At 41.6% G+C, this 26,337-nt stretch overlaps 2 protein-coding genes across 3 annotated transcripts in view; one reads left to right on the top strand and one right to left on the bottom strand.

The window, feature by feature from the left end:
* sort1b (sortilin 1b) overlaps positions 1–11,330 on the top strand; it is a 28,551-nt gene extending 17,221 nt beyond the window's left edge. Inside the window, exons 13-20 of the mRNA XM_060932032.1 lie at positions 895–1,066; positions 3,081–3,271; positions 4,830–5,019; positions 6,371–6,487; positions 7,051–7,159; positions 7,282–7,400; positions 9,145–9,274; positions 9,662–11,330. Coding sequence (XP_060788015.1) covers positions 895–1,066; positions 3,081–3,271; positions 4,830–5,019; positions 6,371–6,487; positions 7,051–7,159; positions 7,282–7,400; positions 9,145–9,274; positions 9,662–9,676 — 1,043 coding nt within the window. The 3' untranslated portion in view covers positions 9,677–11,330. The remainder of the gene's footprint in view (positions 1–894; positions 1,067–3,080; positions 3,272–4,829; positions 5,020–6,370; positions 6,488–7,050; positions 7,160–7,281; positions 7,401–9,144; positions 9,275–9,661) is intronic.
* Positions 11,331–14,146: 2,816 nt separating this feature from the next.
* Positions 14,147–24,273, bottom strand: ngrn (neugrin, neurite outgrowth associated). Of its 2 annotated transcripts, none has more exons than XM_060932031.1 (4): positions 24,150–24,273; positions 23,712–23,992; positions 20,015–20,125; positions 14,147–14,803 (listed from the first exon to the last, which is right to left on the bottom strand). In XM_060932031.1, exons 2-4 carry the CDS (start codon positions 23,930–23,932, stop codon positions 14,197–14,199), a joined length of 939 nt encoding a protein of 312 aa, XP_060788014.1. In that variant the 5' UTR covers positions 23,933–23,992; positions 24,150–24,273; the 3' UTR covers positions 14,147–14,196. The 2 variants fall into 2 exon arrangements, with proteins under 2 accessions (XP_060788014.1, XP_060788013.1); XM_060932030.1 differs by having other exon boundaries at positions 23,712–23,953.
* Positions 24,274–26,337: the final 2,064 nt, after the last annotated feature.

The raw sequence follows: 26,337 nt of genomic DNA, 5'->3' as shown, positions 1-26,337 counted from the left end.
TGGCAAGAACTCATCAACTCTGATTTGCCTTTTGAAAAAAAGAAAAGATGTGAACAGTGCAGAGGGTTTTGAAGATTCAGTACCATGCATTAGTGGTCTGGCAAGGAAACTACTGACATTTGTGGTAAATTACATAGAGCATGCATTGCTAATGCGAGCAACCCCGCCCGCCCGAACTTTCTTTTTAAGTTTTATACATGGAGAACAAACAGCCTACTTGTTGTCATTGTCTGGTGATGTCTTGTGCTGCAGATGGATTTGAACTTCAGTTGGAAAATCTCTCAAAACAAGATAAACGTTTTCACGGTTATTATATTTACACTATGAATTAGGAAGTTCTCCTATCTGATTGATTTTTGTAATGGTTTGGCTTTCAAACAGTGGAAACTTGAGCTGGTTTGTAAAAAGATTTGCTGGTTTCTTGAATCTGCACTGACTTTAGCACCGGTACATCGTCAATGGAAAAGGGATGATCCTGCTCTGATAGTTGCTTCCTTTCAAGCTAACCATCGAACAGCAACACATTCTAACCCTTTGGACATTGTTTGACCTCAATTCATTTGTCTGATATGATTGGGCCCTATAACTTCTGAGCAGAATTGAAGAAATGGAATGAGCAAATTAACGCACTAGCTTTAGCTAGGAAGTGTGTCAGTCAAAACGTCAACTTATTAGTGCTGCATAGGTTTAGCACAGGAGTATTTTTCCATTACATTTTATAACTATGTAACTTGTGTCCCAGAATTAGGCAAAATCACATATCGCCTGATTTTAAGTATTTAAATTACTAATCCAGCTACCAGCAGAGCGCTATAGTGTCTGTACTGTGCTAACAGTATTTATCGGTCTTTCATTCATCTTGGCTTTGACACTATGGACTGCTCTCGCTTTCAGGCAGTGTAGGCGATGCCATGTCGCTGTTGACTCCCGATGTATTTGTGTCTGATGATGGTGGCTACACATGGCTGCGCGCACTTAAGGGCCCGCATCACTACGCCATCCTGGATTCAGGAGGCCTGCTGGTAGCTGTTGAGCACAGCATTAGCGTGCCAGTTTCTCAGATCAAGTGAGTACCTGAAGTAAATGTTGAGTTTGGCAAAATAAAAAGAATGTTCGTGTGATGTGGTATTTATGTGCTCCCTTACCACCTTGAATCTTTTGGCTTTGCTTTGTTAAATGCACTGGTTTTCGATCTGTGGTTTGAGGTGGTAATGCAAAGGCACATTAACATCCATTCTAGAATTATTGTCCTCCTTCAGGAGAATGATTACAATCTTCCACTAAAACAATTGTAGACATTTTTCACTTTCTTCAAACAAAACTTTAAATTTCATTCAAATCATAAATATGACCTAAAACATCATCAGATTTTCACACAAGTCCTAAAAGTAGATAAAGAGAACCCGGTTAAACAAACGAGACAAAATATTATACTTGGCCATTTATTTATTGAGGAAAATGATGCAATATTACATATCTGTGAGTGGCAAAAGTATGTGAACCTCTCGGATTAGCAGTTAATTGGAAGGTGAAATTAGAGTCAGGTGTCTTCAATCAATGGGATGACAATCAGGTGTGAGTGGGCACCCTGTTTTATTTAAAGAACAGGGATCTATCAATGTCTGATCTTCACAACACGTGTTTAGAAGTATATCATGGCATGAACAAAGGAGATTTCTGAGGACCTCAGAAAAAGCATTGTTGATGCTCATCAGGCTGGAAAAGGTTACAAAACCATCTCTAAAGAGTTTGGACTCCACCAATCCACAGTCAGACAGATTGTGTACAAATGGAGGAAATTCAAGAACATCGTTACCCTCCTCAGGAGTGGTCGACCACCAAGGATCACTCCAAGAGCAAGGCGTGTAATAGTTGGCGAGGTCACAAAGGACCCCAGGGTAACTTCTAAGCAACTGAAGGCCTCTCTCACATTGGCTAATGTTAATGTTCATGAGTCCACCATCAGGAGAACACTGAACAACAATGGTGTGCATGGCAGGGTTGCAAGGAGAAAGCCACTGCTCTCCAAAAAGAACATTGCTGCTTGTCTGCAGTTTGCTAAAGATCACGTGGACAAGCCAGAAGGCTATTGGAAAAATGTTTTGTGGACGGATGAGACCAAAATAGGACTTTTTGGTTTAAATGAGAAGCGTTATGTTTGGAGAAAGGAAAACACTGCATTCCAGCACAAGAACCTTATCCCATCTGTGAAACATGGTGACGGTAGTATCATGGTTTGGGCCTGTTTTGCTGCATCTGGGCCAGGACGGCTTGCCATCATTGGTGGAACAATGAATTCTGAATTATACCAGCGAATTCTAAAGGAAAATGTCAGGACATCTGTCCATGAACTGAATCTCAAGAGAAGGTTGGTCATGCAGCAAGACAACGACCCTAAGCACACAAGTCGTTCTACCAAAGAATGGTTAAAGAAGAATAAAGTTAATGTTTTGGAATGGCCAAGTCAAAGTCCTGACTTTAATCCAATGGAAATGTTGTGGAAGGACCTGAAGCGAGCAGTTCATGTGAGGAAACCCAACAACATCCCAGAGTTGAAGCTGTTCTGTATGGAGGAATGGGCTAAAATTCCTCCAAGCCGGTGTGCAGGACTGATCAACAGTTACCGGAAATGTTTAGTTGCAGTTATTGCTGCACAAGGGGGTCACACCAGATACTGACAGCAAAGGTTCACATACTTTTGCCACTCACAGATATGTAATATTGGATCATTTTCCTCAATAAATAAATGACCAAGTCTAATATTTTTGTCTCATTTGTTTAACTGGGTTCTCTTTATCTACTTTTAGGACTTCTGTGAAAATCTGATGATGTTTTTGGTCATATTTATGCAGAAATATAGAACATTCTAAAGGGTTCACAAACTTTCAAGCACCACTGTATATGTTGTATGGGTTCTTGTGTTACAACCCATTTATTTAGCATGTCTATTGGTCGAGTCAGTTCTGACCTATATATGCTAAATGGCTGTGGGAAATTTTGCAGTTGGTTGTGCGAGTCATAAAATGCTGGTAACCTATTTACTTGACTCCCCTTTTTAATTTTTTTTTGTCTTTCATCAGATTTTCCACAGATGAGGGTCAATGCTGGCATGTCTACAACTTCACCAAGGAGCCGATATACTTCACTGGGCTCGCCTCGGAGCCAGGCGCTCACTCCATGAACGTTAGCCTTTGGGGCTACAGAGATTCTCTGCTAAGCCAGTACTGGGTCTCAGTCACCATCGACTTCAAAGAGCTGCTCACTCGTGACTGTAAGTCATTTCAGATTTTGTCTTGGAGATCTGTCCTCTGCTCAGTTTAGTTATGCCTGATTGCGTTGCCCAAAGCCTTCAGGAGCAGTGTGCTCTGTTGGAAGTAATGTCTACAGGACAGTGCTCCTCCAGCACTGAGGGTGGTCATTCATGTAAATATATAATTATTCTATCCACATTCACTGGTTATGAGCAATCGCACACTCTGATTGGCTACTCTACTACTAGGCTATCAGCTCATATACAGTGAGTAGAGAAAAACAAAATGGCGGAGTGTGTTGCTGAACCAACCGAGGACGAAATAAAAAAACCCAAAAATGCAAAAAAGCAACAAAGTATGGAATAAAAGTATTTGATAGTCAGAATGTATCTTTTTTTAATTTAATTTTTTATTTTTCAAGAATTATTATTATAGCCTTTTTTTTCCCCCCAAATTGCTACTGTTATTTTGCCGGTTTGTTTATATTCTAAGTGGAAATGATTTTGTCAGACGTTTTGTAATAAAGATTTTATTTATTGAATTTGCAAAAAATAAAAATGCTCAGTGTCTCAAAATCCAGTGAATGTGGATTGAATAAAACATTTATTCCACTCAATCTCTTTCTACATGGCTTATCAGCTCATGTACGACTTGATTCCGTGGAATAACTGTTAAATCTAACGCAGTACTGACCCTGATTTCAGACTCGGAGTGAGCAGTCTACTGTAACATCCTGTGTAAGTGGCTTTCCTTCATCACTCTAATGCCGCTTTTCCACTACCAACGCGGCTGAGTCGGGCTGAGCCGTGCCGTGCTGAGTTGGGCTGAGCCGTGCCGTGCTGAGTTGGGCTGAGTCGAGCTGAGCGGGGCTGTTGGAGTTGCATTTCGACTACAACCGCGCTGAACCGTGCTGGCTGGAAGTGGGTGGACACATTGGGTGGAGTTAGCGAAAGTGGGTGGACGTCACGTGATGTCGTTAGGCGGCGCAAACAGTGACATCAGTGACCTTTTAAGCGGTAGTCTCACGCCCCGGATAGTAAACAATAAACATGGAGTCGTTAGTGTTGCTGGTCTTGGTGCTGTGGCTTGTTGTCACCGACAACGCCAACAGATACTGGCAAGAGCGTATAGATGAGGCGAGGCGCATAAGGCTTCAGAAATTCTCGTAATTCATAATTCTTCTTCTTCCAGGTTTACGGTGTTTACAGATCCCAGCGTGCTCGCGGGGCGTGTGTGGGCATGCGAGGACACTCCTCCCCACCAATCAGTGCACAGGGGAGTGTCTCCTCACGCCCCTAGCCCCACTCGGCTCGGTTTGGCTCGCTTCAGCCTCACTCCAAAACCGTGCGAGTTTTGGGTGCTAAGCAGGGATGAAGCGAGCTGAGTCGTGCTGCTCTAAGGTAGTCGAAACGCGAGCCGTGTCGGGCTGAAGCGAGCTGAAAAAGGGTAGTGGAAAAGGGCCATTTGACTGAATTGATGCAGGTGTTGAATCACATCTCGGACTCTCACTGTTTCTGAATGAACCTCAGTATAAAACGTACATTATTCTTGATTGCTTTGTGCCATTTATGTCGTCAGGTGTTGATAACGACTACGTGCAGTGGCTGGCACATTCAGATGACCTCAGTGATCCTAACGATGGCTGCATGCTGGGTTATAAGGAGCGTTTTCTGCGGCTCAAGAAGGACTCGGTGTGTTGGAATGGACGTGATTATGTTGTCACCAAGGAGCCCACACCTTGTCCTTGCACGCTAGATGACTTCCTTTGGTCAGTGTCCACACTAGATTTGCCTAAAGATTTGTCTTTTAATAACTCTATTTCTGGAAGTATTATCTGATCTACACTAAACCTCATTTTCACTCTGTCCATTTAATCTGGATGCATAAAGCTTGTAGCTTATTATCCCCTGCCCAAAGCTTGGCAGGGGATATAGAAACAGGTGCCGTCCGTCCGTCTGGTCACATTTTCGTTTCCGGGCCATATCTTTTAAAACTACTGAAGATATCTTCATGAAACTTTGTATACATATCAAGCAACATGTGAACTGGTGCCTTTTGCTATTTTGGATTTTTGAAAAAAAGTATTTTTCAAATTTTTACATAAGAAATAGATTTTGACTTAGTTTCCGGAGCATATATCCAAAACTATTTACGATACGGATTTGAAACTCGGTATACATGTTAACAAAGTGATGTGCCTTTTCATACTAAGAAATTTGAGAAATTTTAATTTTTCATGTTTCCATGCAAACAGTTTCAGACTTAGTCTCTCAGGGTAGTCTTAGGGGTAGGTTTTGTTTCCAGAGCAGAACTTGAACTCTATGAGCGGCATGGTCTTGAAAGTTGGTATATGTGTTGATTAAGTGATGTATATGTGCCTTTTGATAATAAGAAATGTGAGAAATTTTAATTTATAGCTCACCTGGACCAAAGGTCCGGTGGGTTTATGCCATGGGCTGCTGGGGTCAGTGTAAAGAGGTAGAGTTGGTTTCCTGCAGCAGAACTTGAAAAATGTGATAAATATCATCTTGAAACTTGGTATACAGGGAGGGGATATAGATGACTCGGTCTTCTTGTTATTGTTTGTGTAGTGTAATGATGCGCAGGACTTTAAAAAAAAAAAAAAAAATCAGTTCTTGGCCATGATATTTTCTAGTGAACTGAGGAGTTGGTTCCATTTCCAAAAATATAAACATGACCAGTTTAAACCACAGTGTCTGACGTTAAAGTTGAATGCATAAACTCCGTAACCGCCTCTGTGTCCAGCATGCTCCAGGGTTAATGAATGTGGCTGTTCTTTGTCCTGCAAACTTCAGATCAAGAAAGTAAACCTGCCCACTCCTGCTGCATAAAACTTAAAAAAAAAAAAAAACACTTCTGTGATCTTTAATTTATTTAATTTATTTTTTTGGTCCAGTGATGCACAATTCTAGTGCAATGTTTGACTGAACCATGAGAATACATCAGTAGGAGCCAGAACCTCATTCTAATTCACACTAGTGGATTTGTGTCCAAAAAAACTGAAGAAACGAGAGGGTTTTTATCACTCTGGCTTTCAAAGCTTATTAATGTCTTTTGCCTGCTTGCTCGCTCTTTCTCGCTCTCTCTCTGTCTCTCAGTGACTTTGGATATTACCGTAAAGAGAACAGCTCTGAGTGTTTGGAGCAGATTGAGCTCAAAGGCCAGGATCTGGAATTCTGCATCCATGGCAAGAAGGAACACCTACAGACCAATGGGTAATACTCCTTGCTTCTCTCACTCACTGCACTACTCTAGCATCCTCTGCTCTTTCACATGTTAGATGCAATACATCTGGTACCATTTTACCATGTTTTTTTTTTTAACTGATAATGGACAGAGTTGACATCTAAAGCCTAGGTCACAACCGGACATACGATTTTTTGGCTGTGCGAGATATATATATAATTTTCTTTTTTTTTGGCGTTTCCCAAATCGCTGCTCTTTTTTTTTTTTTTTTTTTTTTTTTTTTGTTCGTGGAGAAAGATGCACGTTGGCTGTAAGTTTGTCTTGCAACCTGAAAAAAACGTAAGCGGCCGTAGAGTTTGTTTGACATGACAAAGAGCCTCCGCGGCCGGTCTTCGGCCAGTCTACGGCTCAAAAATCAGCACATCACACGCGTGCCCTCCGTGCGTTTCACACGCGCCCTCCATGCGTTTCTTGCGTTTTTTGCACGTAGACCGGCCGTAGGAGCACGTACGGCCAGTTGTGATCTAGGCTTAAGGTGATGGTCAGGAAACATGACTTACTGTATTGCAGTAATAACTCTTCCTGTCATCAGGTATCGGAAGATTCCAGGAGATAAATGTGAAGGTGGCGTAAACCCTGAGCGAAAAGTGATCGATATGAGTAAAAAGTGTGTCAGCGATCTTTTGGATCCACAGCTGCAGGTGAGAATACAGAAAGCTTGCCGACGATCAGAAATATAATAAAGTGACATGAATCAGATAGTAAATGAGCGTCAAATCATCCTTGAACTGTATTCGCTATATTTTAATCCAATATTTGTTAGACTCAGGACGCAGTGAAGCCCAAACACTCTGCCCTTATTATCGTGGTGGTCATCGCCATCCTGCTGATCAGTTGTGTAACTGGGGTTTTTCTTGTGAAGAAGTACATCTGTGGTGGAAGGTCTGTTAGCTTTCTTGCTTGAATCGTTCTGGGTTGTTTTACAATCAGGGTACAAAGTTTGTGTCACAGGGGTCCAAAATTCAAATTGATTCAAACTGGTTCTTGTACCAGTTTCTAAGTGAAGGACAAGTTAAAGAACAGATTTCAGGTAATTTTTTGACGTGTGTGTATGGTAGTTTTGTGTAATCTGCTATAAGATAAAGAAGATTAAGTGTAGCTTTAAGCAGGGCTGGGAGAAACAAATGAAGTGATTCTCGGAGAGGACTTTTTTTTTTGACAATTCAGAATCCACTACTTCCATAGTGCTTTTAAATATACTCAGCAAAAATAAAAACTTGACACTCATTATTTTTCAAATAGTGTTTAGAAACTTTTCTTGAAAGAGTTCTTGTTGTGATTATGGTTAAATGCATTGTCAAGGGCATTACGTCACACATTCATTCTACTGGTCGGGCCTACGTAGCACGTGCGAGAGCACTGCACGCTAAAATCACGTTTCCACGTGACACAAGTGACGTGACCTATTGATACACGTGCAATTGATCTCACGGTAGCAGAGTAGAGTGTCATCTCAGAAAAACAAGGTTTTATGGTTAATTATTCGTTAATTTGCAATGCCACGACTGTCAAACATTCAGCGTGAACGTGCCATTGGCATACTGAATACGGGAACATCCGTCACTGACGTTGCGAGAGTTATGGGATGCAGTCGACAGACCATACATAATCTCCAGACACGTCTCCATCAAACTGGCACCACAGGAACCACTGGAACCCTCCACAGAACTTGCAGGAGCTTGGTGCCATGTTGGTACAAATATGGCGGCGCATTCCCCAAGCTGTGTTCAGACGCATCATCCAATCCATGAGGAGACGTTGTATCGCAGTTGTAAACGCCCATGGAGGACACACCCGATATTGACATGATTTCATTAAGTTGTGACTCACAGTTTTTGATCATGGACATTGTTGTCACATTTCTGGTGGAACCGATTCCATGACAAACATGATCTGTATGCTATAGCATCTTTAATGACAAGATAATTGAATACAATCGTTATTTCAAACCTATTTTCCAAAATGTTCAAATTATTGACTTTGAAACGAGTGTAAAGTTTTTATTTTTGTTGAGTATATAAGGCTGTAAGCTTTGTGTTAGTTGTCTCTAATATTTATGTCCCAAGATCTTGACCACATTTTAGGATGAAAATCATCATTTTAGATATGTTATTTTATATTGAAAAATTAGCTGTGTCAGAGAGGACTTTTTTTGACACAATTACAGACTAATTTGATCAAAAGAGTCTGAAAACTTACTGGCATTCAACATTAAAACTTAACTATGTTTCCAATGATATGGAACCAAATATTTGTTTTATGGTATAAAGAATGATTTAAGCGCATCCCTTTAGGAGCTACCTGTGCAAATTGTCAAAAAAGCACTTTTTCTAAATGACATGAGTAATTTTGCTAAATATGACATATATTGCCATACATTCACCAAAAATAATATCACCACATTTTTTTTTTTTGCATGGTAAATAGAGCTATCACAGGGCTACAATAAACAACCAAGTTGATTTAGTCAAGCCTTTTGATATTGAAGAGAAGTGTTAAATGTGATTTTTAGCTTGCGTACCTTGATTGTAAAACAACCCTTCTCTTAATAAAAGCCTGTTGTGCTGTTATGGCGAACGAATAATAGATGTCCGAGCTCCAGTAATGTCTCTGCTGTGGTTTTCAGATTCCTGGTGCACAGGTACTCGGTCCTGCAGCACAATGCCGAGGTTAACGGCATAGAGGGAGTGGACGAGCCTTTGGATACGAATGTGGCCGGACACCCCAAGACCAGCTTTCATGAGGACTCGGATGAGGTATGGTAACAGTCACCCAAAATGGACGATGCGCTAAAGTTAATGGGTTAACCCAGGTGCTAATTATTACATAACGGTCACACCAAGTCATTTTCCACACTGTTTTCTGCTACTGCACCATATGAAAAAATATTAGCTTTCTCCACTAATGCGTGCTAGAGGCTTTGTGGTTAAAAATTCACTTCTTTTTGCCTGCTAGAATTTTCTTGTTAACAATGTTGGCACTTCTGGGTTAATATTTATCACAATCACAGTGACCTATGCAGTGCACTGTTTCCAGGAAACTTGGAAAGGTTTTTTTTTTTTTTCTCATTTTCCACTTGTATTCAAAGCAGTTCTGGGATGTATCCACTACTCGGAAATTAAATTAACTTTTATTTTCTGCAGGACCTTCTGGAATAACAGCAACGAGTCAGCGCCAGCAGAAAGTGTGAGCTCTGTCTCCTTTAATGCCACAGGCACCTTTGCTGTTATTTCTATTCCTGCTCTAAAGCACAACCCAGCCTCAAGCGTCTTCAGGCCTTGAATAACTCCGCTATAGTTCCTGCTTCTTTAGTAGGAGTGAATTGCAGTTTTGCTATAAAAACATCTCATGAACTTAGCTGTGCAGCCAGTGGTTAAATGACTTGAGTTTAAATAATATCTTGCCCTAGGGAGCAGGCTCTATAGGAGGACACTATCTCAGAATTAACAGTGGGGCACTCGTCACTTGCCATAACTCTTCTACAGAATGCTTCACCTTCTTTAGTAATAAATACAGTTCAGAATAAGTGTGACTGAATGTAATGTATGACGTTAGTCCAGGGATAAGTCAATCCTATTGCCTCAATATTTGACAGAAGCATGAAATGACTGTGATGGATATATTTTTGATATTAGATGTATTTTCCCCGTCTCTGTTATTTGAAAATACGATCCGATAAAAATAGGTTTATCAGAAAGCAATAAAATGCGTAGATACAGTGCATCTGCATGTATCGGCATACTCCTAGGCCATACTTTTTCTCAGTTTCTCAAAAATGGAGAAAGGACTTTAGTTTACCTAAAATAATGCTACTGTGTAGACGGTTATTATAAAACTCCTTCTAGCTGTATAGTCATTTAGAAGGTTAACTTATTTTACCCACTGGAAGGGAAAAATTTAAACGTGTAAAGAAACGGTGTGGTTTTATCTAATAAGTATATTGTACATGTCCTGAGAGAAATTTGTAGTTGACTGTTTTGTGGAAGAGTTTTCTGACGTGTTGCGATGCAGTTTTTTTTTTGCACTGTGAAATACAAAACTAACACAAAGCCAACGGCTACTTTCATAAAATATCAAGTTATGAGCACAACCGTGACATTCCAAAGCCCTACTTGCAGACAGACATGAGTCATATCAGGGTAAATGTGAAGGAAACATAGTTACACTTAAAAGTAGCACAATGTCTGACTTTCCCACATTTTGAGTTTGTATGCTCAGGTGAAAACGACCAGTAATTCCAAAAAGTTGAGCAATACCTTGTCATGATTAGTTGACTCGGACATGAGCTCAGCGATTGCAGACCTGCCCCATTGTGTTTAACTGAGAACGAGGAAAGATTTCCCTTTCCTGTAAGCAACCCAGGCTGGAGCTTTCACAATCTTTTAAGTTTGACTATTCAAATCAGTAGAATCTGCGATGCCTTTTGAGATCCTGTGTTTTTTGGGGTTTTTTCAGACTATTTTATTCGCCATTTGGGAGTTTTAGCTTCTTATGAGATCCTCAGTGTAACAAAAACCTTCCATCACCTGCCTATTTTTAGTGACCCTGTGGAACAGTGGCAGAAATACTCTGTAAAGTAATGCTTTGTAGTTAGTTCTTCTCGTTAGTGTTTACAAAAGCTCAAAGATGACTCCAGTATCCTCTTATATATGACCATTAACTTTCAGCGAGACAGATTTTATTAAGTAATAATGGTGTGTATGTTCATTCAAGTGCCTAACGTGAAGGTATGTGTGCCTTCAGAAAGAACCATTATGCCCATCTTGTTAAATCATTCAAAGTTAGGAGGCCGATTTGTTGTATTTTTTTTTTTTTAAATAATTTACTCAGTAGTCAGAGGTAATGGAACTGATTTACGTTACAATTTCTTTCAGGAAGGGTCATGCATGAAAACTGAAGGATTCTCATGAGGTTGGGTTTGATCTATTACAAACAACTGGGGTTTAACAGTTTGTGATTTTTGGAAATGTCTATGTACAGTTGTGGTCAGAAGTTTACATACACTCCTCATGGGCATGAATGTCATGGTAATTTTGGGCTGTTAATGATTTCCTTGAACTGTTCTTTTTCCTGGGTGGAATGATTTGTACAGCATACATCTTTGATGACTTCAAGAACTGAGTGCACAAGTTTGAATTTATTTTGGATTTTCTCTAATCTACACAGGGTCAAAATTATACATACAGGCTCAAATATATGCATACATTCGTTCACTTAAATCTGTTAAGTGGTGCTGAAGGTGCTACAGTGTCTTAACTTAAGGCCAAGGCCTATTAACTTCTCATTAGTGATTATGATGAACTACAACTGGTAGTTTCTCTTTGCCAGCATAAAAAGGATTTGTTTGACAGCACTCATTGGATTGACCAATACTCAGAACCATGGGAAAGGCCAAGGAACTCAATGAAGATCTAAGAAAGAGAACTGTAGAGTTCCACAAATTGGGAAGGTCTCTTGGAGCCATTTCTAAACAACTGCAAATTCCAAGACCATCACTTCAAACAACTGTACATAAGTACAAGTTATTTGGATGTGTCGCCACTTTGGCAAGGTCTGGAAGAAGACCCAAGCTGTCACCTTCAGATGAGAGGAAATTTGGTTAGGATGTTCAGGAACAACCCAGGAATCACCAAGGCTCAAGCCTGCCATGAACTGAAAACTGCTGAAACATCGTCACTGTTCACAGTGAAGGGAGTTTTATATCGCCATGGACTGAGAGGGTGCTGACCAAGAAAGAAGCCCCTGCTCTAAAATCAACACCTTCAAGCTCGACCAAAATTTGCAGCTGCCCACATGGACAAGCCAAATGCCTTTTGGAAATAAGTCTTATGGTCAGACGAGACAAAGATTGAGCTATTTAGGCACAATGACGAGAGGCATGTTTGGAGACGTAAAGATGAGGCTTTCAAGCCTAAGGACGCTGTACCAACTGTCAAGCAGGTGGTGGTAGCATCATCATGCTCTGGGGTTGTTTTGCTGCCAGTGGTACTGGTGCATTGCACAAAGTGGATGGAATAATGAAGGAGCACTACCTCCAAATTCTTAAACTTCACCTCAAATCAACGGTTGAAACTTGGACACAATTGGGTGTTCCAACAGGACAATGATCCCAAACACACATCAAAACTGGTTTTGGAATGGATAAAGCAGGCCAACATTAAGCTTCTGGAATGGCTTTCCCAAAGCCCCGACCTCAACCCTATTGAAAATTTGTGCACTACTCTTAAAAGCCGGGTCTGTGCCAGGAAACCGACCAGCTTAAATTAACTCTACCAATTCTGCCACGAAGAGTGGTCAAATATCCAGCCAGAATTCTGCTAGACGCTTGTTGATTGCTACCAAAAGCGTCTGGTCGAGGTGCAACTTGTGAAGGGACATTTAACCAAATATTAGTGTGGGGTGTGTGTATTTGAGCCTGTATGTATAATTTTGACCCTGTGTAGATTAGAGAAAATTAAAAAAAAATTCAAACTTGTGCACTCAATTCTTGAAGTCATCAAAGATGTATGCTGTACAATCATTCCACCCGGGAAAAAGAACAGTTCAAGGAAATCATTAACAGCCCAAAATTACTATGGCATTCACGCCCCTGAGGAGTGCATGTGAACTTCTGACCACAACTGTAACTTTATCTCTTGTATTTTAGATTTTATTTTAAACGTGTACTTCTATGCATGCTTTCTTGGCAAATGGGTCATAACGCACTCGGGGTTAAAGCTTGAGACGATGGCTGCAGCTCAAAAAGACTACATGGGTTTCCTACTTGAAGTAAAGATGTTTTGTTTTTCTTTGTGGGTTGTAATAATTTTCTTGCATTTGATAATCAATCAATGTAAATAACATGAAGCTGGCTTTGTAAATACAAAACTGCATTACCTTTGTATTGGCCATTTTTGCTCTGTATATTCTGAAATAAAATAGACTCCACTCCCATTTTGTCGTCTTCTCGTACAGTACATTTAGTTTGAACTATTAACTGAGTTTGACTCCCCACTCGCATCTGTATTGCAGCGTGCCTTGCTAGATGGCAGCAGGTACAATTTTTATGATGGTCTTTGGTATGACCCGACCACAAGTAGAACTCACGATCTCCCAATCAAGAGGCGGACACACTAACCACTAGGCCAGCTGACTGTTACCAGAGGACTAGCACCCCCCCTCCCGCTGTAACCCTAGCTGTATGAGTGAGAGGTCAAGGGGCTACGGAAATGGAGATCGGTACTGCCCAATGCGCCTTAAGGGCCTGGTTGGTACTGGGATGGGAGACTGCCTGGAAAGACCAGGGCATGGTGTGGGAAGGACTTTAGATGAACTATTTTACTTATTTGCACATTATATACAGAAGTTAATTTGTTAGCACTGTCGTCTCAAAGCACGAAGGTTCTGGGTTCGAACCTTGTGGCCGACTGGGGCCTTTCAGTGTGGAGTTTGCATATTCCTCAGGATGCTCCGATTTGCAAAGAGACGCGAACTACTCTAAATTGCCCATAGGTGTGAGTGGTTGCTCGTCTATGTTAGCCTTGTGCTAGACTGTTGACCTGCGCAGGGTGTATGCCGCCTTTCCCCAATCAGCTGGGATTGGAGCCAGCTTCCCCCATGACCCTGACAGATAAGCGCTACAGCTGATGGATGGATGTACAAGACCAGTGCATTTAATATTTAATTCATGAAAATTTATTCAGATCCTGTATAAGAAGTTGCCATCGCAGTCATAAAACTCCCTGCCCTTTTGTTCTACTGCACTGGGTTTTTCTTGCAGTGTGTGGATAAATTCCTCTAGTCCTTCATCTGTGAAAACCACTCCATCCCACTCCTCTTCCTCCTCCACTTCTACACCTCGTTCTTTAACCTCTGCAGGCTCTTGTCTCACAGCAGGCTGCTCCTGTAATGTCCCCTGAGCCATCTTTGATATCTGATCTGTTTTTACTGAAGGCGATGGAACGTTAGCAGCAGTTGGAACCAGTCCTGCTGCACACTCTGCAGGTGTCCGAGCTCCACTGGCCAGGGCAATGATTGTGCTCGTGTTCCCAGAGGAAATCAAGGCTGGTACGTTGCTGGTGGGTAAAGGCAGTTGTGATTTGTCCTTTGGTGACTGGTTTGTTTTACCATCTTCGAGGGAAAGCTGTCCGAGTCTGGTTAAGACTTTGGCATCCTGTTTAAGCCTCCTCTCTGGAGGTGGGGTGAACTTGCTGCGAAGAACCCTGGAGATGACATCAGTGCTAACGGAAAAACCCTCGGCTAACCTCTGCAGCGTCCATTCCTGTGGTGACTCCTGCTTTAGGTACCTGAAAACAGATCAAGTCAGTACTTCTAAGAAAATGGTCAATAAACCCTCAGTTAAAATGTAAGTTTTCTAAACTTTCCCCAATACCATACATTCTGAACCAAAACCAATTTCATCTGCTGATCCACTTACAGGGACCTGAATGTTTTATACTAATTATTGGGCTTTCCATGATTTCCTGGAGCTGTTCTTTTTCTGAGGCAAAATGATTGAACAAGATAGTTAATAGAAAAAAAAATAATTTGGTACACAAGTTAATTTAGTTTGGGTTTTCTGAAATTAACTCCAGGTCAAAAATAATACATACAGCACACTTAATACTTCCTGTGATGACCTGGCGACTTGTCCAGGGTGTACCCCGCCTTTCGCCCGTAGTCAGCTGGGATAGGCTCCAGCTTGCCTGCGACCCTGTAGAAGGATAAAGCGGCTAGAGATAATGAGATGAGATGAGACACTTAATACTTGTTTAAATGTCCCTTAGCAAGTTTCATTTTGACCAGACACATTTGGAAGCCATTAACAAGCTTCTGACAGGATTCTGGTTGGATATGTAACCACTCTTCTTGGCAGAACTGGTACATTTTTGATAGGGTTGAGGTCAGGACTTGTTTTAAGCTTAAACGTTAACCTGCTTTATCCATTCCACAACCAGATCTGATGCATGTTAAGGGTCACTGTCCTGATGAAAAACCCAACTGTGTCCAAGTTTCAACCATCTTGATGATGGTTTGAGGTTACACTGAAGAATTTTGAGGTTCTTCATTATTCCACCCACTTTTGCAATGCACCAGTTCCAATGGCAGCAAAACAGTCCCAGAATATGATGAACACCACCATGTTCATCTTTACCTCTGGTGACTGTGACCAAACAACTCAATCTTTTGTCCATGTAATCAGCTCCAAACTGTAAGAGAGACTGAAGGTGTTGATTTTGCAGCAGGATGGCAGTTTTCTTTCTTGGACGGCTGTCTCTCAGTCCATGTTGATGTAAAACTTGCTTGACTGGAGACAGTGTTCCAGCAGCTTCCAGTTCATGGCAGGCCTGTTTCTTGATAGGTCTTGGTTGTTCCTGACAATCTGTACTAATTTCCTCTCCACTTCAGGAGACAGTTTGGGTCTTGTTCTAGCAGTGTGGCTTGGCAAAATGGCTACACCTCCCAATAACTTGTACTTGCATATTATTATTTGAACTGATTATCCTGGAATCTGCAGTTGTTTAGAAATGGCTCCAAGAGACATTCCAGAGTTGTCTGAATTGACGATCCTCTTTCTCAGATCTGCACTGAGCTCCTTGGACTTTCCCATTGTATCATGTGTTGGTCAAGCCAATGAGTGCTGTCAAACAAACCCTTCACATGTTGGCACACACAAGCTCCCAGCTGTAGTCAATCATAATCACTAACTGGAAGTTAAGAGGCCATGGTTTTGGCAACTTAAGATTTTGGAACGTTCAGCACCACTGAATCTAACTGGGTGTATGTTTATTTATTTATTTGACCATGTATGTACAATTTTGACTGTTTAATTTTAGAAAACCCAAAGTCAATTAAAACTTGTGCACCAATTTTTTTTTCTATTAAAGATGTACAATCATTGTCACAGAAAAAGAACCGTTCAAAAATCAGTGAACACTGAGTATTGCCATGACATTCAGGTCCGTGTATGTAAACTTCTGATCGCATCTGTATTACACAATGACACCATAATTTTAATGTTCTAGAACATCTGCAAAACCAGTTAGTTCCTATCAGTTGTTTTTGCCACTCTCTTGACATTTAACAAGACAAAAAAAAAAAAGGAGCTTATCATAGAAAAGTTAAGGTTACAGCTTTGCCTCTGACTGTTAAAACGTACCAACACTGGATACTCCTTCCAAAAATCATCAAATGTCTCCTTATAGAAAACACCACCATGTCAGCATTTACACCTTTTAAATATTTGCTTTTATTTCACAACAGTGCATAACTAACAACTGAGTCAAAGCATGGCATTCACTGGGGGAGGAAGTCATACTTGGTTCACAAGTTTTTAGATAACAGTTTTTCAGAGTTTGTTAAACTGGCTCTTTAGCTTGACATGAATTTTGCAGACAGCCTAAGCAACATTATAAAGTTAAACAAAAAGCATTCCCAATGTATTAATAGGAAAATGTTCATGGTTTCTAAACATTGGAGTGTCAAAATACATTATAAACCGAGAGAGAGAGAAACCAACATTCAGGTTAAAGACAGACTGCCTTTCAGATTTTAAGTTTAGGTCATAAAAAGAATTTTCCCTGACACCCACTTATTTTTGTTTAATGGACTGAAAGCTACTGAATTCGAATCACAGACTTCTAAGGCCATCCTTAAAAAAAATCCGTTTCCTGTCCACCGGGTGGGCAAAAAAAATTTCAGTCTGGAGGGAAGGATTTATTTTTTATTACATATGGATGGATAAGAAATCGCAATGCTGTGTTTGCTTTTTCTTTCAGTACTTTTTTTTTATTACAAAAGCAGACATTTAATAAAATGCCAGTTAAATCAACTGAAACTTGTACAAAAACCAAGTTAGCATTTTAAATGCTGACTGCAACATTTGCAAAACTTTTACAAAAGGTACTTAAAATGTCCGACACACAGACTTTTTGTAGTTCTAAATCGAGCGTTAGGCCTAGTTCGGATGAAATTACACTATTAAAATGATCACTGAATGATTTGTTTTTCTGAATCTTTACTATTTTGTTGTTCGCTAGAATACCATTTTGCGATTTCACACTTAAGCAAATGTTTGAAAACTCCGGATCTCCTTCCTTCATGGTGGCTGCCATCTTTTTGTGCCGCACGGCGCATGCGCAGAGCTGATTCGACAGGGCTTTCCACAAGCGCCGGCTGCCGCCATACAGCCGACTACACGATTAAGTCCAGCCGGCTACTTTAATGACTTATTTTTGTAGCCCACAGGCTCTAAATATTAATTTTCGATTTTAATAAAATTAAATGTTTATCTAACGGACTGACAATGTCAAACTGAACCGTTGATCAAGGGAGAGTAACTCATCCGCACCCCGACATGCGGTGTGCGCGCGCACTCAGCTGCGTGAATGTGTCATGCACCGAAAATAAGAGATTTACAAGCCAGGAACACCTCATGATGCAATACGCAAGAAAAGAAAGAAGATTTACTGCCATTTTATTTTGTATTTGAGTAAAGTGAATAAATAAATGGTCTGTGGAAAATACCTTTAACCCTGGGAACTGCGTGCACAGGAGTTTATTTTGTGTTTACTCCGCCCCGGCTGGCTACTTATTTGTCATGGCTGGCTAGTATGAGCCTTAGTGGAAAGCCCTGGGAATGCGGAAATGTCAAGTTCGATTTTAGATTTACGAACCCGAAAAAAATGTCAAAACCGGCGTTTAAAAAAAAAAAAAATTCACCCACACAAACGGCACTCACCCGGCCGGTGGACTGGAAACAGAACATTTTTTAATAATGGCCTAATTTTATTAGCTTTTTTAAAATAGAACAATTAATGAACTTAGAGCCACGTGGCCCTAAATTCTCCGCTAGTTTTTCCTGCTTCACCATGATACAATTCAAGATACTGTGTCATGCATCACGTGATGGGCTTTCCCTGTTCGCACAAGGCATTGTGGGATACAAATTTGAAACGGGAGAGGAAAATTGAGGACGCGAATGAAACGTGAAAGACCAACTACAGTAACGGAAAGCGAGAAGAAAAGACGTTATGCTGCAAAGGAAAGGAAACGCAGGTCGGCGGTCAGCGAGCACCTCGGTGTGATCAGCTGTTTTGTTTAGCAACAGAATGATGGAACTGGCAGCGCACGGTCAAAGGTAAACCTGTAGATGGCAGTAATGCAACACTGGATGCCAGCTGCTGTAAAGATGAGATTAGATTAGATAAAACTTTATTGATCCCTTTGGGAGGGTTCCCTCAGGGAAATTAAGATTCGTCATTACAGATAAACAGAGGAAAACTTCTAGATAAATTAAGTATTTACATATACAAATATAAAAAGAACAAGATATCGGAAAGGGGGGAGGAAAAAAAAAATTGCTTATTGTTAGGCTAGGCTACTGCTCCTTCCCGTCCTCCTGTTACCCCTCCTCACCCCCAGAGAGGAGTTGTACAGTCTGATGGCATGAGGGACAAAGGAGTCTGTTCGTTCTGCACTTGGGAAGGAGCATTCCGTCACTGAACAGGCTCCTCTGGTTGCTGATGACGGTGTGCAGAGGGTGACTGGCATCGTCCATCATGTTCAATAGTTTGTCCATAGACCTCTTCTCTGCCACCGTCACCAGAGAGTCCAGCTTCACGCCGACCACAGAGCCGGCCCGCCTAATCAGTTTGTCCAGCCTGGATGTGTCCTCCTTGGATGTGCTGCCCCCCCCAGCACACCACAGTGTAAAACAGGACACTGGCGACCACAGACAGATAGAACATCCACAGGCGTTTCCTGCAGATGTTAAAGGACCGCAGCCTCCTAAGGAAGTATAGCCTGCTCTGTCCCTTCCTGTATAAGTGATTGGTGTTGCAAGTCTAGTCCAGCCACAGCCCGAGGTACTTGTAGGAAGCCACAGCCTCCACCTCGACTCCTTCAATCAGAACTGGTTGCGACCTTGGTCTGGACCTCCCAAAGTCAATGACCAGCTCCTTGGTAAAACCCAAAAGAAGGAGGAAAAGCAGGTAAACCTGCGCATGCGCACACGGACTTCCTCTGTCTGCTTGACTGCGCGAAGCAAGCGATTTCATGCACATTATTTGCGAGGGAATCCCCTCAAATTAAATAACTTCCCAGCCATAGAATGGCCTGAGTTCTCTTTTTTTTTTTTGAGATACTGCAGGGGGGGGGGGGGGGGGAAAAATCATGACCAAATTTCACTGATTTTATGAAATCTGTATCGCTTTAAAACCCCAATATGGACTGGTGGACCGGTTAATTTGCTTCAATTCTGGCACAGCAACAGAGGACAAAATTTTCCAGGCCACCACACAAATGTAATGTTTGGTGATGTGAAAGCGGTTACACTGTTTTGTACACGTCTTATGTACGAGGAAATTAACACTCCCACACCCAGTCTACATCTCTCATTGCTCTGGACTGAGTCACTATTCCTCACAAGATTAAGCAACACACTAAATGACTGAAACACAGAAAAGAATGCCTTGCATATGGCGGACAGTGTGAGATCTAGAGGACTCCTACAGTACCTGATCTGCTGAATGGCATCCCAACTTAATCCTCTTTCTGGGGGGCCAGAGCTACTCAGCTTCCGCCTGATCTTGTGAAATTTGGCAGATTTCTCCCTTTTCCTCTCCTCTCTGCACAGTAAGCAGATAGAGACATAATCAGTGATGACTTATCAGTAATTGAACAATATATAATATCACAGTTTCATCAGTAATGTAATAAAAATATGAAGCAGGAACACACTTTCATTCAAGCCAAAACACACTAAAGGTTTGGCCTTTTGGGGAATTTGTTCTTGGATTGGACTGATGCTTCATCAGTTTGCTTTTAGCTTCTCCTCCAAGGGCATTTTTTTTGGGGGGGGGGGGGGGACAAAATTCTGGGTAAATCATCTACAACATGGGTGTCAAACTCTGGCCCACAGTGTAATTATATTTGGCCCGTGAGGCAATCCCAAATGACTACTCGTCGGATTTGTGTATATAGCGCGTTCACCGCTAATACTACAAATCCCATAATGCTCTGCTGTTGTTTTGGCGCGTCAATCAGGACAGGACCCAGAAACGCAGTAAGACGTCCAAATGTTCAACAACAAATGGACAGTTGCCATAGCGACTTCACACTACAACTTTCACCGTGCTACCCCTTCCCAAAAATGGCGAAAAGAAAGGCAGAAAACCGGAGCTTTCTGGACAGGTGGGAGGAAGAATATCTGTTTACATATGTAAAAGACAGACCTGTTTGTGGAGTCAACGTGGCTATAACTAAGGAGCACAACATTAGACGACACTATGAAACGAAACACCATGACAAGTACAAGGACCTGGACATGACTCAAAGGCACATCAGATTAGATCAGTGTGTAGCAAACTGAGCAATAATTAACCTTTTCTTTATGCACTTTTTCTTGTTACTCCAAGGCATGGGCTTGAATGGTTGATTTATTTTGATATTTAAATCAGAAGGCTGCAAATAGAAAAGAGGCATACGATTATTTAAATTTCATTTAATAAATTAATGCCATTGATGTGTTTTTTTTTTTATTTGAAATTTGATTTAGCATGTCTGCACTATTGTTATAAGCGTTGCTTGTTCCATATTCAAATGTTAAAGCAAAACTTGTTTGGGTCCATATTAAAAGGTTCATTTGTTCAATGTTGGCCCACGACTTTGTTCAAGTTTTAAATTTTGGCCCACTGTGTATTTGAGTTTGACACCCCTGATCTACAATGTCCTCATTCATTACATACACGACTGTATTTCATATGCACGTTTATCAATTACTGCTAATATGCCAGCCACATCAGCTGGAAAAATATCAACCCAAATCTAGTGGATGTCTCAATCTGTGTAAGAAGCGTGCAGCAGGAATGGGATGCTGTGGGGGGAGGGAGTAATCCATCAAGCAGGTTATACTTTTGCAGGCGGGATTGGGTGCCCAGATATAAGACTCAAGGGACAAAGAAAGGCCATGTTCATTAACATGAGAGTCTATACGGGCACAGTGGTTTGGTACAGTATGGTGTAAACAAGAGTAACTGCAAGAATGGGTGGGATTAGTCAAGAGTGTCTGTGAAACTGGAAGGGATTGGTCAGCATTACTTCAGGAGCAAGCGGGATTCAAAAGAGCCTTGCACACACCTCTGTTCTGTCTGATAACCTGACACTACCATCACTGTATGAATCTACAGTCTGGACAAGACAGAAATCAGCCCCAGCCTTGCCTCCTCATAATATAGGGAGTCTTCATACATACAGGGTCTTGAATTGGTTGCCATGGCCCTGTAGAGTGGCCTTCGAGATCCCCAGCTCTCAAGTCCCTTGATTTTTACCTGTGGGGCATGTGATGGCCATGGTGTACAAGGGAAAGAAAGATACAGCACAAAGATCATTTAAAGGAATTCATTTAAAGTGCAATTACATGCATAACACCGGATGTGTTAACACAAGTTCATCATGCTGGAAGAAATGGCAATCATGTAGAGGATGTTTTGTAAATAAAGATATATTTTGCTAAAAAGTATTGATGGAGACAGGGCAGCACGGTGGTGTAGTGGTTAGCACTGTTGCCTCACAGCAAGAAGGTCCTGGGTTCAAGCCCAGCAGCCAACAAGGGCCTTTCTATGCGGAGTTTGCATGTTCTCCCCGTGTCCGCGTGGGTTTCCTCCGGGTGCTCCGGTTTCCCCCACAGTCCAAAGACATGCAGGTTAGGTTAACTGGTGACTCTAAATTGACCGTAGGTGTGAATGTGAGTGTGAATGGTTGTCTGTGTCTATGTGTCAGCCCTGTGATGACCTGGCGACTTGTCCAGGGTGTACCCCGCCTTTCGCCCGTAGTCAGCTGGGATAGGCTCCAGCTTGCCTGCGACCCTGTAGGACAGGATAAAGCGGCTACAGATAATGGATGATAGGATAGTTGTGGAGACTTTTGGGACACCTTGTATTCTTGTTAGAACTGTTGCAGATGCTGTTACTTTTGGTTAAAAGGAAAAAAAAAAAAAAAAATCACCCTAAGACATTTGTTAACAGCAGCTAATCTGGGGGTGGGTTTCTTAAAGTGAATATTCTGGACCCAATTTTTTTTTTTTTTTCACATGAAAGTATGTCCCTTGACACTCTCCAGAAAGGTAATTTTGCACAAGGCCATCTGTCTACAGCAGAAAAAAAAATAAAACATTCGTGACATCATCTGCAGAAGCGCCAGCAGGCTGCGAGAGCTTTGCACGGTTTCAGTGCACAGCCTGCGTAGACCAAGCGCTCCCATTTCTCTCTCATTGTCCGGCCTTTTGGGAAACGATGAGTACTAATCCCATCAAGATTGGTGTTGCTACACCCTCCTACAATACATCTGTTAACTATTTTAATAATTACGCGATAACGAAGATATTTGCAGAAAACCACCAGGTCATTTTCTCATAAACAAACCAGTGCTGACGTAGGATTCAGAAGGAGGCGTCCCGCACGCGACGTCACGAAAATCAATGTTTGCCAGGAAATCCAAATGCCAAGTTTTTTCAGAGGCGGACCAATTCGCCTCAAATGGCTTGATTTCAGCTGAATTTTTCTGGTATTGCGCAAGGTAAAAAAAAATAGCGGAGAATGCGGAATGTGACAGATATTTGACCAAAGTTTAATATAAAATAGGAGAATTACATTGATCTTGGGGCGGCATGGTGGTGTAGTGGTTAGCGCTGTCGCTGCACAGCAAGAAGGTCCAGGTTCGAGCCCCTTGGCCAGCGAGGGCCTTTCTGTGCGGAGTTTGCATGTTCTCCCCGTGTCTGCGTGGGTTTCCTCCGGGTGCTCCGGTTTCCCCCACAGTCCAAAGACATGCAGGTTAGGTTAACTGGTGACTCTAAATTGAGCGTAGGTGTGAATGTGAGTGTGAATGGTTGTCTGTGTCTATGTGTCAGCCCTGTGATGACCTGGCGACTTGTCCAGGGTGTACCCCGCCTTTCGCCCGTAGTCAGCTGGGATAGGCTCCAGCTTGCCTGCGACCCTGTAGAACAGGATAAAGCGGCTACAGATAATGAGATGAGATGCACTTTAAAATCATCATTAAATGGTCGCGCGAACATCGTAATGAACACTCTCTCTCCTAGTTAAGAAGGTTTTGGGAAACCCGCCCCCATGTTGAGGACAAAAGCTTATAGTGATATCATTTGATCTGTAAATGACCCTGTATGTATCCAGTCCTAAATGACAACCACACACTGCTCACTTCACAAGAGCCTCCAGTTTGGATTCCACTTCATCCATGTCAAGGTCGTCCTGCGAAACATCATGCTGCTCTGTGCTTCTGTTTCCTGCGGAGGAATGGCTGCGAGGAGCAGATCCCATCCAGCCCCTGGCACTGCGACTGGCATAGCGACAAGTCAATACTGGAAGAGAAGCCAGATTCACCACCACCACAGAGCCGGCTCGCCTGAGCGGAGTCAACATGCTGGCACACAGGATGGGGACCTGGATTCACAAGATGGACCAAAAAAAAAAAGGCCCAGCCTATATTGATGATATGAACGTTAGTGAGACTGTATACACAGACCAAATAAACCATTAACAGTAGTGACGTTTACTGGGATTTTATTAAATGCTCGAGAAACACTAGAATCAGCAACTATACCAGTTTAAAGAAGCGACACAAAAAGATCAGACTTACCAAAATGGGCAAAACTCCATAAAAGATGAAGAAACAACAACTATATTCTAGTTTCTTTACTCAGAAAAACACGCACGTGAACAAACATCCAGCACCGCGCATTCATGTCCGAGGTTATGTAAATTGCACCGGAAGTACTTCCCGTGCTCAGCGCCCGCCATATTGGAAGGGGCAAGTTGCAAGCCAACAAGGTTATGAACATCTAATCATATTGGCTGTAAATTGTTTTATGTTCGGTCGATTTTTGCAAGCAAGAAAGCAAATAAATACACTGCCGTTACCTGTTTTCGTGGAATTTCCGTTTCGCGTTTTTTTTTTTCTCGCGCATGCGCGTTCAGTCAACCAACATTTTTTTTTTTTTAAATTAGATCAAATCAAGTATACAATACAATAGCATTGGTGCAGTTACGCCAGGGGGATGTACATTATTAAATAAATAAACAAAAAACAGATAATAAAAACACATTGTATAGCACAAAGTGTTTGTTTTGACAGCCTTCTTACAACCCCGATTCCAAAAAAGTTGGGACAAAGTACAAATTGTAAATAAAAACAGAATGCAATAATTTACAAATCTCAAAAACTGATACTGTATTCACAATAGAACATAGACAACATATCAAATGTCGAAAGTGAGACGTTTTGAAATTTCATGACAGCAACACATCTCAAAAAAGTTGGGACAGGGGAATAAGAGGCTGGAAAAGTTAAAGGTACAAAAAAGGAACAGCTGGAGGACCAAATTGCAACTCATTAGGTCAATTGGCAATAGGTCATTAACATGACTGGGTATAAAAAGAGCATCGTGGAGTGGCAGCGGCTCTCAGAAGTAAAGATGGGAAGAGGATCACCAATCCCCCTAATTCTGCGCCGACAAATAGTGGAGCAATATCAGAAAGGAGTTCGACAGTATAAAATTGCAAAGAGTTTGAACATCATCATATCTACAGTGCTTAATATCATCAAAAGATTCAGAGAATCTGGAAGAATCTCTGTGCGTAAGGGTCAAGGCCGGAAAACCATACTGGGTGCCCGTGATCTTCGGGCCCTTAGACGGCACTGCATCACAGACAGGCATGCTTCTGTATTGGAAATCACAAAATGGGCTCAGGAATATTTCCAGAGAACATTATCTGTGAACACAATTCACCGTGCCATCCGCCGTTGCCAGCTAAAACTCTATAGTTCAAAGAAGCCGTCGTATCTAAACAGGATCCAGAAGCACAGATGTTTTCTCTGGGCCAAGGCTCATTTAAAATGGACTGTGGCAAAGTGGAAAACTGTTCTGTGGTCAGACGAATCAAAATTTGAAGTTCTTTATGGAAATCAGGGACGCCGTGTCATTCAGACTAAAGAGGAGAAGGACGACCCAAGTTATCAGCGCTCAGTTCAGAAGCCTGCATCTCTGATGGTATGGGGTTGCATTAGTGCGTGTAGCATGGGCAGCTTACACATCTGGAAAGACTCCATCAATGCTGAAAGGTATATCCAGGTTCTAGAGCAACATATGCTCCCATCCAGACGACGTCTCTTTCAGGGAAGACCTTGCATTTTCCAACATGACAATGCCAAACCACATACTGCATCAATTACAGCATCATGGCTGCGTAGAAGAAGGGTCCGGGTACTGAACTGGCCAGCCTGCAGTCCAGATCTTTCACCCATAGAAAACATTTGGCGCATCATAAAACGGAAGATACGACAAAAAAGACCTAAGACAGTTGAGCAACTAGAATCCTACATTAGACAAGAATGGGTTAACATTCCTATCCCTAAACTTGAGCAACTTGTCTCCTCAGTCCCCAGACGTTTACAGACTGTTGTAAAGAGAAAAGGGGATGTCTCAGTGGTAAACATGGCCTTGTCCCAACTTTTTTGAGATGTGGTGTTGTCATGAAATTTAAAATCACCTAATTTTTCTCTTTAAATGATACATTTCCTCAGTTTAAACATTTGATATGTCATCTATGTTCTATTCTGAATAAAATATGGAATTTTGAAACTTCCACATCATTGCATTCTGTTTTTATTTACAATTTGTTCTTTGTCCCAACTTTTTTGGAATCGGGGTTGTATTATTGCTGCTAGAAATTGTGGTTACACACTGTTTAATGTCTATACCAAGTTCTGTAAAATTAGGTTTTTATTCTGAAATTTAGACTTATGAATGTAGTATTTTGTCAATATT

Source organism: Neoarius graeffei, chromosome 10 (genome assembly GCF_027579695.1).
Source record: "Neoarius graeffei isolate fNeoGra1 chromosome 10, fNeoGra1.pri, whole genome shotgun sequence".
In the NCBI taxonomy this organism is placed as follows: domain Eukaryota; kingdom Metazoa; phylum Chordata; class Actinopteri; order Siluriformes; family Ariidae; genus Neoarius; species Neoarius graeffei.
The sequence above is the reverse complement of the archived record's forward strand: the minus strand, read 5'-3'. Positions and strand labels throughout refer to the sequence as shown.